Below are 15,167 nucleotides of genomic sequence, written 5' to 3'. Positions count from 1 at the left end.
GCTGTTCTGAGGCTTCAGCTTGCCAGAGCAGCACAGCTGCTTGTCATGACAATCTGTTAGGTCGCTGGCTCAGCGTGTCGAACGGCAGCCGTGCCTCGTGGCTGGTGGGTCTGATAATACCAGCAAAGTAGTAATAACATTTTAAAAAACCCACCAGCAATGCAAATAGATCAACACCACACCCATCTTTGATTATTACACACTTCTTTGAGCTTGGTATATTTCAGCCTGGAAAATAATAAAATCATTGGAATAATAAAATCGCCCCGAAGATTTTGAAAATAATTTGATCACAAGTTTTTTTTATATATATATACACATTTTACAATTTTTGTTATAAAGTGCAATCCACAGTCTGCATTCATCTCCATTTTAAATTCTTGCTTGTTTCCTGCGGGGTCGTGTAAGGGAGAGAGCTGAGGGAGTGAGCTACATCTTTGTGGGATGGAAGAGGATCTACATCCCACACAAACACCTATGCTGCTGTCAAAAGCATCTTCTTTAGGTCCAACCTCACGAGAGGAGAATTAATGAAGACAACAGCAGAAAGGTTTGCGATTCTTTTCGGTGAGCTTAAGACTTGTCTGTAGGGATGGGTATTCAGGATCATTCCTGCCAATGAGGAGTCCGGTACATTTGCTAACAGTCTTGTGCTACTTTTGCACCATGAGGGAGCGGAAAGATGATGTCACAGGCTCCTTCACTGTCTATCAATGGTCACTGGTTGCATTTTTAAGGACTGTTACCCTTCAAAGGGTTTGTTTCGATAGCCTGATATTTTTGTGGCTAAAAACAAATTTAAAAAAAAAATTGATCTTGTTTCATTACACTCCACAGTGCTGGAAAACATGAAAAGATACAAAGTGACATGTCCTCTGCTCTCCTGGAAACAGGAGCATTGCCCTTAGCAGCATGCCATGATGGGTAGCAGTTACCCGCACAGTGGAGAGGTAGCGGGGGAGTTTCCACCATGGGGCTCAGATTTTCTGCGGGGTTCACATGGACAATCAGCTAAAATACAGCCATGTGCAGCTGATCATGTACCTCTCAACTAACCGTACTGGAGACTTGATGTAAGCTACTGAAAATGAGATTTGTGGCTATAGTTCTCAGCTTTAAAGACAATCAAAATAACAGTTCAAGTACCAGGTCAGTTACCTTACTGATTATATGCCAAATGCACCGATAGCTAGACCGAGACGGGGAAGAGAGGGGTATGTGGCAGATTGCTCCATAAAAATGGGCATTGCTTGTAATCTTGCAGGAGCTGGCTCATCGATCCTTGCTCCGACAGGCTCCCATTCTGTAACATCGCAGATCACAACAGGAACAACAAACTGACCAGGGGGCAAATAAGAAGCGGGCAGTTCCCGCCCCGCCCCACGACAACCAACCCTCCCCAGGAAAGTTTGGAAAAAGGCACCCTATTGTTAAAGGGACCCAGTCACATTTCCCTCTGACAGCTTTGCAACTACCATAATAACCAACCCGCTCTGGTTACTAACAGTAAGAGGAAGGTATCTTGGTCTCTGTTGGGTGCATTTGTGGAGAGCAGTGACACTGTTTTGCTGCTGGTCAGTGGCATCACTCTCATACACAGTTCTGCAGGCACAACTCCTCTGAAGAGCAGCAGGATGTGCAGGGGTGTTTCCCAGTACCAGCGGTCAGAAGGAATGTACCCAGAAAGGAAGAGGAAGGTGGTCTTGGCATGGCTGGTGCTGGCTGCTTTCAGGCCTGTCCAAAGGACCTGTAGAAACACAGCAGTGGAACACGAAACCCCTTTGTTTCGCTCCACATGGCTGAGAAACTCTGGTAGTTGGGGTGGCACTTTAGATCTGGATCCAGCACTGGCAAGAATCAGGGTCAGGGAGATGACAGGATAATATTAAGGATGATTTTAGATGGCAACGGGGGACAATTAATACATACAGAGAGCGCTCCTGGGACGCGGCTACTTTACCCTCTGCAGGCTGCCGTTAAAAATCAAGTAGAACAATTGAAGTGGCACGGTCATTCTGAAAAGAAGAACTGTGGGGTCCTTTCTTGCATTATGGGAAATGAATGAGTGCGCTGCCGAGGGCAAGGGAGCAAAAAAAAGAAACCGCAGCAGCAAGAAGGGTGCAGATGCCAGGGAGGGTCACAGAGCACCACGGACAGATCCGGGGCAGTTTGCTTCAGAGGAAGATGAGCAGGCTCAGAGTGGAGAAAACAGTGAGGTTCAAGAGACCCTCCCAAATTCTGCAGGAGGAGGAGTTTGTTTTAAACTCCAGTGCGATCACCGCCAAAGGAGGAAAAGCCGTCCTGCAGCAGTGTGTTTGTGTGTGTCCCCTGCTGTGGCGGGGGGGGGGGGGGTGTGTGTGCGCGTGTAGGAGGGGAGATTTTAAGGCAGGAACACTGAAGCCCATGGCTGTCTTATCTGACTGCCCTGGGGGGTGTAGGCAAGTGAGTATACCATGGCAGGTGTGGCTTTGTAAAGCAGCCAGTCCCGCTGGTACTTCACTTAGGTCCTCCTGGCAGTTTAAAGCTGTGTAACGCTCAGAGGGGGGGTGTATTCTCTCCCTGCTGCCCCATGAAGACCAGAGCAGCATTTGACACAATCCCAGAAGGAGAAGCAGAGTAAGTCCTACTGAATCTGAGCCCCCAGTTCTGAGGGGCAGGGCAGTGGGAAGCCCTGCTCACCACCACCACCGGCGCCCTCTCACCGAAACCAGCTTCTCTGAGTGCATCTACACAGCAATTAAACACCAACAGCCAGACTGGGCCAGCTGGCTCCAGCTGCGGGGCGCTAAAATTGCTGTGTAGATGTTTGGGCTTGGGCTGGAAACCAAGTTCTGGGACCCCACGAGAGGGAAGGATCCTGGAACCTGGACTCCCGCCTGAGCCCAAACATCTACCCAGCAATGTTTAGCCCTGCCGCCTGAGGCCTGGAAGCCCCAGTCAGGTGCCCTGGGCCAACCATGGCCATGCTGCAGGTCTTTTATTCCAGTGTAGACGAACCATATAACACGCCTGCCTCCCCATGCACCTACTAGCAAAGCAATGGCCAGCTCCCTCTGCCACCCTGGGGAAGAAGCTGCTCCCACCAGGCTTGTGCGTGTGACCATCCCCCCAGGGTTTTGAATAAGCAGCACCTGCCTTTTTTACTCCGTTAACGATGACGCCCTGGAGCCTTTGGAGTGAATCTTGTGCCGTTCTTGGCACAGATCTCCAGGTCCAGCAAATGAAGCCCCTAGAGGATGGGGAGCGTTCCTGATGCCCTTGCTGAAAGGCCAAAATAGAGACAATTTAAACCAAGCTCCCTTTACAACTAAGCAGGCTTCGGAAAACCACAGGGCCTCAGGATCGCCCCAGATCACACTCACCCTGGTTACTGCAGACGTCTGTCACCACAGAAGCAAGGTTTAAGATCCCCAAACAGGAGCCAAGGCTGTCAGAGTGGCTGAAGGTTAATAGTATTCGTGCAGTGAGGAGCAGGAAGGGAAATGAGTGAGATCAGGGTGGAGAGGAACTGGGCTGGAACTCCAAGTGCAGGTTGGGTGTGTGCAGCGGTAACCGAATCCCTGAACAAGTGTGGCAGCTGAAGCCAGCTGAAGGACAGGTGGACAAGGACGCCTCGTAAATCTGGTGCTAGGAGCCGGGAAAGACATTGGGGAGGGAACCTCTGGAACCCCCCCCTCTCTGCCCTTCCCTCTCTGGGCTGTGAGGTGAAGGCGGTGGTTGGGGAGGGTGGCGGGGGTCTGACAGGGGAGGTGAGTTCATCGATGTGACGCCGGAAAGGCCTCAGTAGCCAGAGAGGAAGATAAACCAGAGGCATCGCACCTGAGGAGCACGGCCCGCTGCTTGCACCGGCTCGTTATAACTTGGGCCGATCGAAACAGGGAGGGGAAGCAAGAGAGTGACTGTACCCCTGCCCCGAAACGAGTTAGCACAGAGGACAATTGACAGACGCAAGAGCTGCTTGGGGGCTGGGAATCGCCCCGCCCCCGCAGTATAGACAGCCCGGCTTTTTAAAAACAAAAAAAAAAGCCTCACTCGGCAAATCTAAAACACTTTCATTTTAAATAACAAGCATGTAGAAACTGGTCGCCCCTGGCTAATGGACTAGCTGAGCTACGAACCAAAGTCTCCAGTTCCTTGGCGTACGATCCTAGCCAGTGTCTTCACGCAGGTCAGATGGGCCAGTTCCATTTAACGAGGCGCAGTTACCCTGGGGCGGGCGGGCAGAAAGTATTGATTAGAATCCGTGATTTCCCCTTTGGCTTTGCGTCGCAGCCCGTACTGGGAGTGTTCCTCACTCAGAACCCGGCGCAGATTGCCACCCCTCCGCCTCTCGCCCGTGCCCAGAGTGCCGAAGGGGCCCCCCCACGATCCCGTCCTAAATGAATTTGAAGCATTTAGTCTTGTCGTGAGGCAGGCGGGTCTTGAAGAGGACGGAGTCCACACGGAACTGGGTGTACAGGAGAGGCATGTGCCCGTACACCTTGACGAAGAAGTTGATGCACTTGTGCCGCTCGTGGAAGTGCGAGTCGTCATGCGAAAGGGCCTGAGGGCAGCCAGGGCAGCGGAAGGTCCAGCGCGAGGTCACCTGGGAACAGAACAGAAGAGCGGCCATGCTGGGTCACACCAAAGGTCCATCTAGCCCAGTGTCCTGTCTTCCGACAGTGGCCAGTGCCAGGTGCCCCAGAAGGAATGAACAGAACAGGGAATCCTCAAGTGATCCATCCCCTGTCACCCACTCCCAGCTTCTGGCAAACAGAGGCTAGGGACACCATCCCTGCCCATCCTGGCTAATAGCCACTGATGGACCCTACATGAACTTATCTAGTTCTTTTTTGAACCCTCTTATAGTCTTAGCCTTCACAACATCCTCTGGCAAAGAGTTCCATGGGTTGACTGTGTGCTGTGTGAAGAAATACTGCGTTTTGTTTGTTTTAACCCTGCTGCCTATTAATTCTTGTGGCCCCTAGTTCTGGTGTTATGAGAAGGAGTAAATAACACTTCCTGATTTACTTTCTCCACACTAGTCATGATTTTATAGACCTCTATCGAATCCCCCCTTAGTCATCTCTTTTCCAACCTGAAAAGTTTCAGTCTTATTAATCTCTCTTCATATTGAAGCTGTTCCATCCCCCTAATCATTTTTGTTGCCCTTTTTTGAACCTTTTCCAATTCCAATATATCTTTTTTGAGATGGAGCAACCACATCTGCACACAGTATTCAAGATGGGGGTGTACCATGGATTTATACAGAGGCAATATGACAGTTTCTGTCTTACTATCTAGCCCTTTCTTAATGATTCCCAACATTCTCTTCACTTTTTTGACTGTTGTGGCACACTGAGTGGATGTTTCAGAGAGCTAGCCACAATGATTCCAAGGTCTTTCTTGACTGATAACAGCTAATTTAGACCCCATCATTTTATATGTATAGTTGGGATTATGTTTTCTAATGTGCATTACTTTGCATTTATCAACATTTAATTTCATCTGCCATTTTGTTGCCCACTCACCCAGTTTTGTGAGATCCCTTTGTAGCTCTTTGCAGTCTGCTTGGGACTTAACTATCTTGAGTAATTTTGTATCATCTGCAAATTTTGCCACCTCGCTGTTTACCCCTTTTCCCAGATCATTTATGAACATGTTGAATAGGACTGGTCCCAGTACAGACCCCTGGGGAACACCACTATTTACCTCTCCCCATTCTGAAAACTGACCATTTATTCCTACCATTTGTTTCCTATCTTTTAACCAGTTACCAATCCATGAGAGGACCTTCCCTCTTATCCCATGACAGCTTACTTTGCTTAAAAGCCTTTGGTGAGGGACCTTGTCAAAGGCTTTCTGAAAATCTAAATACACTATATTCACTGGATCCCCTTGTCCACATGCTTGTGGACCCCCTCCAAGAATTCTAGTAGATTGGTGAGGCGTGATTTCCCTTTACAAAAACCATGTTGACTATTCCCCAACAAATTATGTTCATCTATGTGTCTGACAATTTTGTTCTTTACTATAGTTTCAATCAGTTTACCCGATACTGAAGTCAGGTTCACTGGCCTGTAATTTCTGGCATCACCTCTGGAGCCCTTTTTAAAAATTGGTGTCATGTTAGCTATCTTCCAGTCATTTGGTACAGAAGCGGATTTAAATGATAGGTTACATACAGTTAGTAGGTTACATACTACAGTTAGTAGTTCTGCAATTTCACATTTGAGTTCCTTCAGAACTCTAGGGTAAATACCATCTGGTCCTGGTGATTTATTACTGTTTAATTTATCAATTTGTTCCAAAACCTCCTCTAATGACACCTCAATCTGGGACAGTTCCTCAGATTTGTTACCTAAAAAGAATGGCTCAGATTTGGGCATCTCCCCACATCCTCAGCCATCAAGACCGATGCAAAGAATTCATTTAGTTTCTCCACAATGGCCTTATCATCCTTGAGTGCTCCTTGAGCATCTCGATCATCTCGTGGCCCCACTGGTTGTTTAGCAGGCTTCCTGCTTCTGATATACTTAAAAAATTTTTTGCTTTTACTTTTTGAGTCTTTGACTAGCTGTTCTTCAAATTCTTTTTTGGCCTTCCGAATTATATTTTTACACTTTACTTGCCAGAGTTTATGCTCCTTTCTATTTTCCTCACTAGGATTTAACTTCCACTTTTTAAAGGATGCCTTTTTGCTTCTCAGTGCTTCTTTTACTTTGTTGTTTAGCCACAGTGGCACTTTTTTGGTTCTCTTACTATGTTTTTTAATTTGGGGTATACATTTAAATTGAGCCTCTGTTATGGTGTCTTTAAAAAGTTTCCATGCAGCTTGCAGGGATTTCACTTTTGGCACTGTACCTTTTAATTTCTGTTTAACTAACCTCCTCATTTTTGTGTAGTTCCCCCTTTCTAAAATTAATGCTACAGTGTTGGACTGCTGTAGTGTTTTCCCCACCATAGGGATGTTAAATTTAATTATATTATGGTCACTAGTATCAAGTAGTCCAGCTATATTTACCTCTTGGACTAGATCCTGTGTTCCACTTAGGACTCAATCAAGAATTGCCTCTCCTTTTGTGGATTCCAGGACTAGCTGCTCCAAGAAGCAGTCATTTAAACTGTCAAGAAACTTTATCTCTGCATTCTGTGCTGAGGTGACATGTACCAAGTCAATATGGGGATAGTTGAAATCCCCCATTATTGTTGAGTTTTTTATTTGAATAACCGCTCTAATCTCCCTGAGCATTTCACAGTCACTATCACCATCCTGGTCAGGTGGTCGGTAATATACCCCTACTTCTGTATTCAGAGGAACAAACAGCATCATCTGACAGCCTGCTCCGAAGCTCCCTAGAGAGCAACGCATCCAGCAATCACTGATGTGCAACAGCAGCTTCCCAGCAGGCTGCAACCACAGAAAGGCTAGTAGAGGAAGTGAAGAGGAATACAGCTGCCAACTGAAAACACAAGGGAGGAGTTTATGGCAACCCTACTCATGTGAAAAACAGGTTCTCTAATGGCCCCAAACAAGACCTTTTAGCTGAGCACTGTGATCAGGACCTGGGCTTGCCGCCTCACTAAAGGCCATCCCTCCAGCAGCATAAGCCTCAGGAAAGCCATGCATTCAGTACACAGACTGAACACCACCACTTCCTTCAGCAGCTGGGCTTTCCTTTTAGGTCTCCCATCCAGGTACTGACGAGATCCTAACTTGCTTAGCCTGTGAGCTGAGACAGTATCACAGCCTCTGATGGGAGAGCTTCATGTAGGTACTACAACATCACACTGACTCTTCCTGCTGCATGCATGTCTAGGTCTCCGGAGGTGAAAGGCACTAACCCCACCGATACACTGAATCACTACTTCTGATCTGTGACGCTAGAAAATTCAGCACAAGCACACACAGACCCTGCTCCCTACCAGCCATGCCGGCTCATCTGTATGGCACGGTTTACCTGGCTCCCTTAAAATTGGAGCTACAATTTCATTAGATTTGGCCTCCCCCCATACACACATGCCCCAGCGATCTTGCTTGAGCAATTTGATTAACCAGGGAAGCACTCCGCCATTACACCGATGAGAGCCAGGAGAACACTTCCTAGATAGAAGGCACAGACTGAGCTCACAGAAGTTTTATTTATTTGATTATTTCAGTTCATTTCTCCAGTCCTTTTCCTGGGGAATCCATCCTACTCACACTATCAGAGGCTCACATTTCTGAGCCATTCCTGCCACCAGGAGAGCCCACAATGTACCACTGAAAAGTCTGTCTTTTTGGCAGTTCGGCTCTATAAGCATTTAAGATACACAGATAGTATCCTTACTCGGAAATCTCTGGGTTATACTGCTGGGAAAGAGTCTCAGGTTATGGAATGACACTCACGCCCCTTCCTACGTCACGAAAGAGATCCAAGATTAGAGGATACGGCAGCTCAAAGAGAAGCCATTGGCAGATGACAGGCTCCTTTCCCTGTGGCAGGCAGGCTCCCAGCAATCTGACCCTCTGACTGAAATATATGGAAGGGACATGAACAAGTAAGGAAGAAAACAGATCCTTTCTAGGAATGGGAGACAAAGTTTGGGCAAGGGGCAGAGAGATCAGTCTCACCTCAAGCCTCTGTCTTATTTCTAGGAGAAATCCGAGTCTTCCTTGATGGCTCTAAAATGTTTGGTTCCCTCCCACTGTTCCCTGCTCTCCAGCATCTCCGGGTGAGAGGGGAGCAGCGTGTGTCACAAAAGCATGAAAGGAAGTTCCTTGCAGCATTTCTGGCCTGAACTGAACCCCACAGCTAGTAACTTCCTCCAACTTTTCCACAGCATGGACCAGACTTTATTGGGGAGCCCGTCTCATATGCACCCCTCCCCTCCCCCTGCTCATTCCATAAGAGCCATCTGGCATCCCCAGCCATGGCTTCCATGGGAAAGGAATGTCAGGAAAGGGGAAAAATCTATTTTTAGCTGCAATAAGTGCTTTTGAAAATGCTAATCATGCCATTTCCATTTGCGCTTCATTCCCCTCCCCCCTCTATCTGCTCTGTTCCTCTTTCCTCCTCCCTCCCCCCCCCCCCCCAGTGCATCTCTGCTGCCTGGCCCCCTTCTCCTCAACACAGATTCTCCATCCTGGTCAGCTCTAAATGACGTCATGGCTTGATACGAGGGTTGGAGCCCACACGCACCCAGACAAGCACTTATCAAATCCCAGCAGCACGCTTGATGCTTCATGAACAAAGACAACCACATGGCACCTGATGTGAGGCTCTTCTAGGGGCTCAGATACAGACCGTGGAACTAAGACACAGAGTGGCACAGGGACAGGAGGTGGGGTAAGACTTTGTTGGCAGAGATGATTTCTGAAGGGCTTTGTGGAAGACAGTATATACGTTTTGAGGAGGGGCCTGGAGGAAGAAGCTGTTCCAAAAGTAGGGGGCAGCATGGAAGAAGGCCCCAAGAGGAGATGGGTAGAGGTAACAAAGGGCTCAGATCAGAGGGATGCTCAGGCTCCAGGAGGAGGAAGTGAGAGTAGAGATGCCAGGAGAGAAGGACACGTCGACATGCAGACGGTGAGTGGATGAGCCTGGTCTATGTAGTCTAGGTACTGCGGGAGATCACTACAGACACTAGTCTCCCAGCCTTCACCTTTCTCTGCCCAGCAGTTGCCATAACCCAAAGCAGACCAGCTGTTAATGCAGAGAGACAGAATGCCCTGCAGCTCTACACGACTCCTAGATGAAGCAGCTGGTCCAGCACCCACCAAATCATCTAGCTACACAGCTGATCTGAAAGGCCGAAGCAATGATCAAGACTTGTTGATCATTATCAGACAGACTATAGCTAACAACCACCCAGTGTCGGAAAGACAAGAGTAGGAAGGGTCCCCCCAAACTGGGTGAATTACTGTGCAATTTCCCTGTTTCCTACAACAGATGGGGAATCTTCCATACAAAAGAAGAAAACAGAGATCGTTGGGAGTCCAAGTAAATAATGCTGGGAAAAAAGCAGGTGTGGATTCAAAAGCATGCGACCCACCTCCTAATAAAGACTCCATCAGCTCTTTACTTTCCACACTCCTAAAAGAAAAAAAATCTAGCCTTAAAAGGGACTTCACTATCATCCTGCAGTGAATTTACCAAGAGGTGATGCTGTTGGAATTAAAGCCTGAAAGGCCTAATGTGTAAACTCAAATGAGAAAGGGCTGCTGGGACTTCTGTTATATATAATGCACGTAGCTTTAAAAGGGAATTCTTGATTTTGAAAGAGTGGTTAGTTAAGATGTTTTGTGTTGAGGGGTTTGGGAGGGTGTTTCAGGAAAAGAACTAAAAATAGGTCAGTCACCAAGCTTTAGAGGAGGGTTGGGTATTTAACAAAAACTTTACTGATTGCTAAGTACTCAGAACTTTACAAAGGCTACAACTAAGCAAGTTCTGGTATATTACGGTTTAGGGAGTTTGCTGGACTTATTTCATTGGCCACTGCTATTACTTAGCATAAGTGCTTTGAAACTGAGACACCGAGGTACTAAGTGAGACAGCGGCAATCCTTCTATTAGAGTGCTGGAGACCAGTTTTCCAGCATAGTGCTCGGACGATGCTGCTTGTCTTTTCAGATTACAGTACATGGAGCTGGGAATGACGGAATCTGAGCTCAAGTCTGTATATCTGAGCAGACACAGTATTGAACAGAACGGTGTCCAGAGTCCATGCCTGATTGTGTTCTAAAGGAACAGGTAATAAGTTAACAACAAAAGAGATTCCTAGATTCCAAGGCCAGAATAAAAAGGGAGCCCTATGAAGCATATTACTGTGATTTAACTGGGAATTGGTCCTGCTTCGAGCAGGGGGTTGGACTAGATGACCTTCTGGGGTCCCTTCCAACCCTGATATTCTATGATTCTATGATATGCAACATACTAAGCACCAGCCCATCCTCCCACCCCCTCATTGTTCCTTGCCATCATTCATTGTGTTAAGATGCCGAGACGCTATGATGATAGGTGCCAGTGCTGAACCCTAAGGGAGACGGATGGCTGAACTGAGATGGACGCTCTCTGGGGTAGGCTCTGTTCCTTTGGGGACTGCAGATACATGCCTGCTTTTTCAGGAGGAATTAGTGATCCTGAGTGCCTCTGTTTTGGGGTGCTCAACCTGAGATATCATGAAACATCCGATTTTCGGAAAGTGCTGAGTACCCTCCCCTCTGAAAATCAATCCCCTTTAATGTGTCTCAATTTGGACACCCAACACCTTTACACAAGGGGCAGAGCCCATTGTTTTCTGGGACTGTGCTTCAGTGGAATCAGGTCCCAATAGCCTCATTACCTCTCTCCACCCGAGTGCGAAACTAGACCCTAGGATCTCCAGTTTATAGTAGAATGAGACATATTGCAGCATCAGAGGCTCCGCAGAGACACGCTCCACAGCAGATGGCCTGTGATGACAGAACATACAGCGCTTGGTGCAGAAATGGGCCTAAAGGTGCTAGAGGACTCTACAGACCCTAATAACAACAAGGAATTGCATCCCCTGCTTGTGCCTGTAACTTAAAGAAAGGTGCAATACCACTTACTGAGCCTCTCGGGAAGCAAGTGGATTAAAGCTATTGACTCTGATCCCTTTAGCCCTCCCTGGTCTGGGTCCTGCTGGTCTCAGAGACAAACTGTTCCTACAGTGGAGAGCAGCAGGGAGACATGCAAACAGTCCCCCAGCTCTAGGGGACTTGAGGCGTGGCTTCTCACTGATCTGTTCCAGCCCGTTTGACTACCCCTACTGCGTGCTGCAAGGTGCATCCAAGCTGGGTTTCCCTTATTCAGTGGAAAGTCTCTTGGGGCTGGTCGTCTCACTCTCACTACTGGATACATTAGTCCCTGGGCCTAGGTACACAGAGCTAAGATAGGTGCATTTCTAACAGATCAGAATAAATAACTATTTCTCCTGAAATCAGAAGCACTGTACAAGGTTCCCATCTACTGCTTTACCTTGATGGGTGGTTTCCTTGTGATGTGAGAGACTAGAAAGTTCATGGCAATATCCTCGCAGTTGATGTATTCGTCGACCATGTCACGGATGGCTTGTGGCATCACGTAAGAATACAGGTAGGCGTAGTACTGAAACAAACAAACATTCAACAGTAAAACAGACCCAAGACAGCTAGTGACATACTAGCTATGGGCCTGATCCAAAGCCCATTGAAGTCAATGGAAAGGATCCCCAGAACAATGCTGGGGGTAGGATTTATCTCCAAGAGAAGTTCTGCTTCATTCACTCACAGAGTAGCAGCAAAGCCACCCCATGGCTGCCATTACAGACCTGCAACTCCTGGGATCCCACTCCATTGCAATCCGGACACACATGGCCACCTCAAATCTTGCTGGTCAGTCTACACAATGTTTCTGCTGCATCTTGGTCCCTTCCCAGCAAGGGATGATGGTACAGAATGAGCCCTTTAAAGACCTAGCCCCTCACTGTCCCAAAAGGATACAAATAGTCTCTTTGTTCTCCACTGCCTTCCCCAGATGGGGAGGAAGGAAGAAGGCTCTGAACACCTGATGGAGCTCTCTGCATCTGTCCCCAACTCCCCTCTTTTTATAGCAGTAGCCTCAGATACAAATCAACTTAACCATCACCTTTCTAGCTTCTGAGCCCACTTCAGGATTCTTTTACATCTGGTAACCACAGGAGCCAGAGTTTCTGTGGTGACCCTGTTACCCCTTGCCACACTCGGGATGCATAAAATTAGATCCCAAAATAGGGTTGCTGCTAATTTTAGCTGTTCTTTGCTGGGAGAACCTGGGGCTGTGATTTCCAAGCTGCCTGAGGGATTTGGAATCCTAAGTCCCATTAAAACCAATGAGATTTAGGAGCCCAACTCCCCTAGCTTTGAACCTTAGTTTTTCATTAGTGAAATGCTTTGTGGCTCCATCGTGAAGGGTGCTAAGTACACAGGTGTGTAAGCTATTGTTGGTGTCACAGCAGTGAGCTTTTATGGACATTCCGCAGATTCCTAAGGACTGGGAGCAACAATCCAGGGCTGGGCATCTGAACCCAGACTCCTGCATGGCAGGGCAGTGCAATAACAAATCACTAAGCCAACCCAGAGAAGACCTGAACACTTTGATGGCTGGCATCACAGCATCTAAGAGAATTGCCGCAACTGAATTGGCCACATGCTCAGTCTCTCTCCCTCAGCTCAGAGCCATTCTATGCATCTTTCCTCAAATAAGCCGCATCTCTTGGGACACGTATATATTAACCTTTCTTCAGCAGGGTTTCCGTTTGCAGTGATTAATGAAGCTTATGTTGAGAATCTGAGACGCAAGAGAGAAGGAATGGTCAATTCTGGCACTAGTTTTTTAATCGAAAACTCAGGCTACTCTAAAAAGGAAAAGCAAAGCTGAGAGCTGGCCAAGGAGTACTGAGACTGGGTTCTCTCTGACCACTTGCTCTTACCTTATGAAAGAAGGCAGCACCAGTCAGCACCATGGACAGTTCACAAGAGTAGTTTGAGTTATAGAGCCAAGATTGATGGGGGATGTCCCACGCATGGTATCGCCCAGGGAATCCAACAATGCGGTCCCTTGCCTCTCTCCAGACTCTGCAAATGTAAAGACAGAACTTCAGTGGGGCAAGACCACAGCACACTCAAACTGTGAAAAGAATCACACAACCCACAACTGTAGTGTGGCTCTACCTAATAATGAAGATATGGATGGTCAGCCAAGGATCCCCAGGCCATAAAACAACGGCATGAAACAGGCACTCGGCAAAATCCTGGCCCCACTACAGTCAGTGGCAAAACTCCAGTTAGGCCAAGAGTTCACCCATTATCCCCATTTTACAGATTCAAAAACTGATGCATTCAGAGGTTAAGGGTGGAATTTTCAAGGACAAGCAGCATCAGTCTAACTCTGCTCCCATTGGAGTTGATGGGAGTTTTAGCACTGATTGCAGTGGGAACAGAGTTATGTAATACTGAGCACTTTTTGGAAATCCCATCCTAAGAAACATGCCTGAGATCACATAGTAGGGCTGGAAACAGAATGCCAAGGCTCCTGACTGCCAGATTCAGCTCTAAATGCTAAAGAAACACTGGTGATACACTACAAGGAGCAAACTCCACAGACAGGGGCCCTGGCGAAAATTCCTTTTGTCCCAAGGATCTCGAAGTGCTTTAGAAAGAACGTCTAACACACAACGGTACTGGCTGTACTCTGAGCTCATTCAAAACTGATCTTTCAATCCCATGCAAGTTTATCATCATCCAACCAACTTTTCCAAGCTCAGTCATGGACACTCTCCAGTACCAGCAAGCTTCTCAGTCCAGCCCCTTTCAAGCAGGGCAAGAGGCTGGTTTGGGTTGGTTTTCCATATGGAAAGAATATTTTTTCCACATCCCCTAACTTGTAAATTACTCAAGGGATTTTCCACAGACTTCAAAACAAAAAACAACCACCCCAAGTATCTTCTGGACAAGAGAAAGCACGGAAAACGAAAACCCAAATGAAATGTGCAGAAAGTTATGAGCAAGGAAAAGCCGGTTATAACAGAAATGGTTTTGTTTGCTACCAAGCCCACACCATAACATAGATCACTCACTTCAAGATGTTTTATCAACTAAGGATGAAAAGTTAAATAAAATCAACATTTCAGCTACTTTTGTTCCTAACTGTTTTCCCCTGAGAGGGGCAGGGTCATGTGTGTGTAGTTGAGGCACAGAACTGGGAGTCTAGATATCTGCGTTCTGTTCCCGGCTCTGCTACAGACCCCCCCTGTGTGACCCTGAACAGGTCACCCCACATCTCAGCTTCCTCATCTGTCTAGTGAGGGTAACGCTGACCTCTCTCCAGGGGATGGGGGGAGGCTAAAGTCACTGGTGTTTGTAAAACACCAGGATATTAGCAGATGGGAGGTGTGCACAACAGCTAAGTATTATTATTCATCGTCACAGAAATTGGAGCTTTGCCAACTCCCCACCCAGCTGTGCAGGAGCGGGCATAACAGCCTGGCAGGATCTGCTCTCCACTCCTCCCCTCTGGCCACGTGGATTCCCCATGAAGGGGAGGAAGGGGCCTCTGCACACCCCCTTTCTCCCTTGCACAGCCACATAAGAGGGGTCATGATTGAGCCTTATGTGATTAAATGGTGACGGTCACATATGAGAAAGCAAGCACTTAATATTCCATTCTCATT

General features: G+C 47.4%; 1 protein-coding gene across 5 annotated transcripts in view; it reads right to left on the bottom strand.

The window, feature by feature from the left end:
• Positions 1-282: 282 nt before the first annotated feature.
• Positions 283-15,167, bottom strand: part of EXTL3 (exostosin like glycosyltransferase 3) — a 223,548-nt gene continuing 208,663 nt past the window's right edge. For all 5 annotated transcript variants that reach the window (XM_073335627.1, XM_073335629.1, XM_073335628.1 and 2 more), the window contains 3 exons: positions 13,428-13,572; positions 11,957-12,085; positions 283-4,585 (listed from right to left, as the gene is read on the bottom strand). In XM_073335627.1, the coding sequence (XP_073191728.1) occupies positions 4,376-4,585; positions 11,957-12,085; positions 13,428-13,572 (484 nt within the window). In that variant the 3' untranslated portion in view covers positions 283-4,375. The remainder of the gene's footprint in view (positions 4,586-11,956; positions 12,086-13,427; positions 13,573-15,167) is intronic.

The sequence above is a fragment of the Lepidochelys kempii genome, chromosome 3, assembly GCF_965140265.1.
Source record: "Lepidochelys kempii isolate rLepKem1 chromosome 3, rLepKem1.hap2, whole genome shotgun sequence".
Classification (NCBI taxonomy): Eukaryota; Metazoa; Chordata; order Testudines; family Cheloniidae; genus Lepidochelys; species Lepidochelys kempii.
The sequence above is the reverse complement of the archived record's forward strand: the minus strand, read 5'-3'. Positions and strand labels throughout refer to the sequence as shown.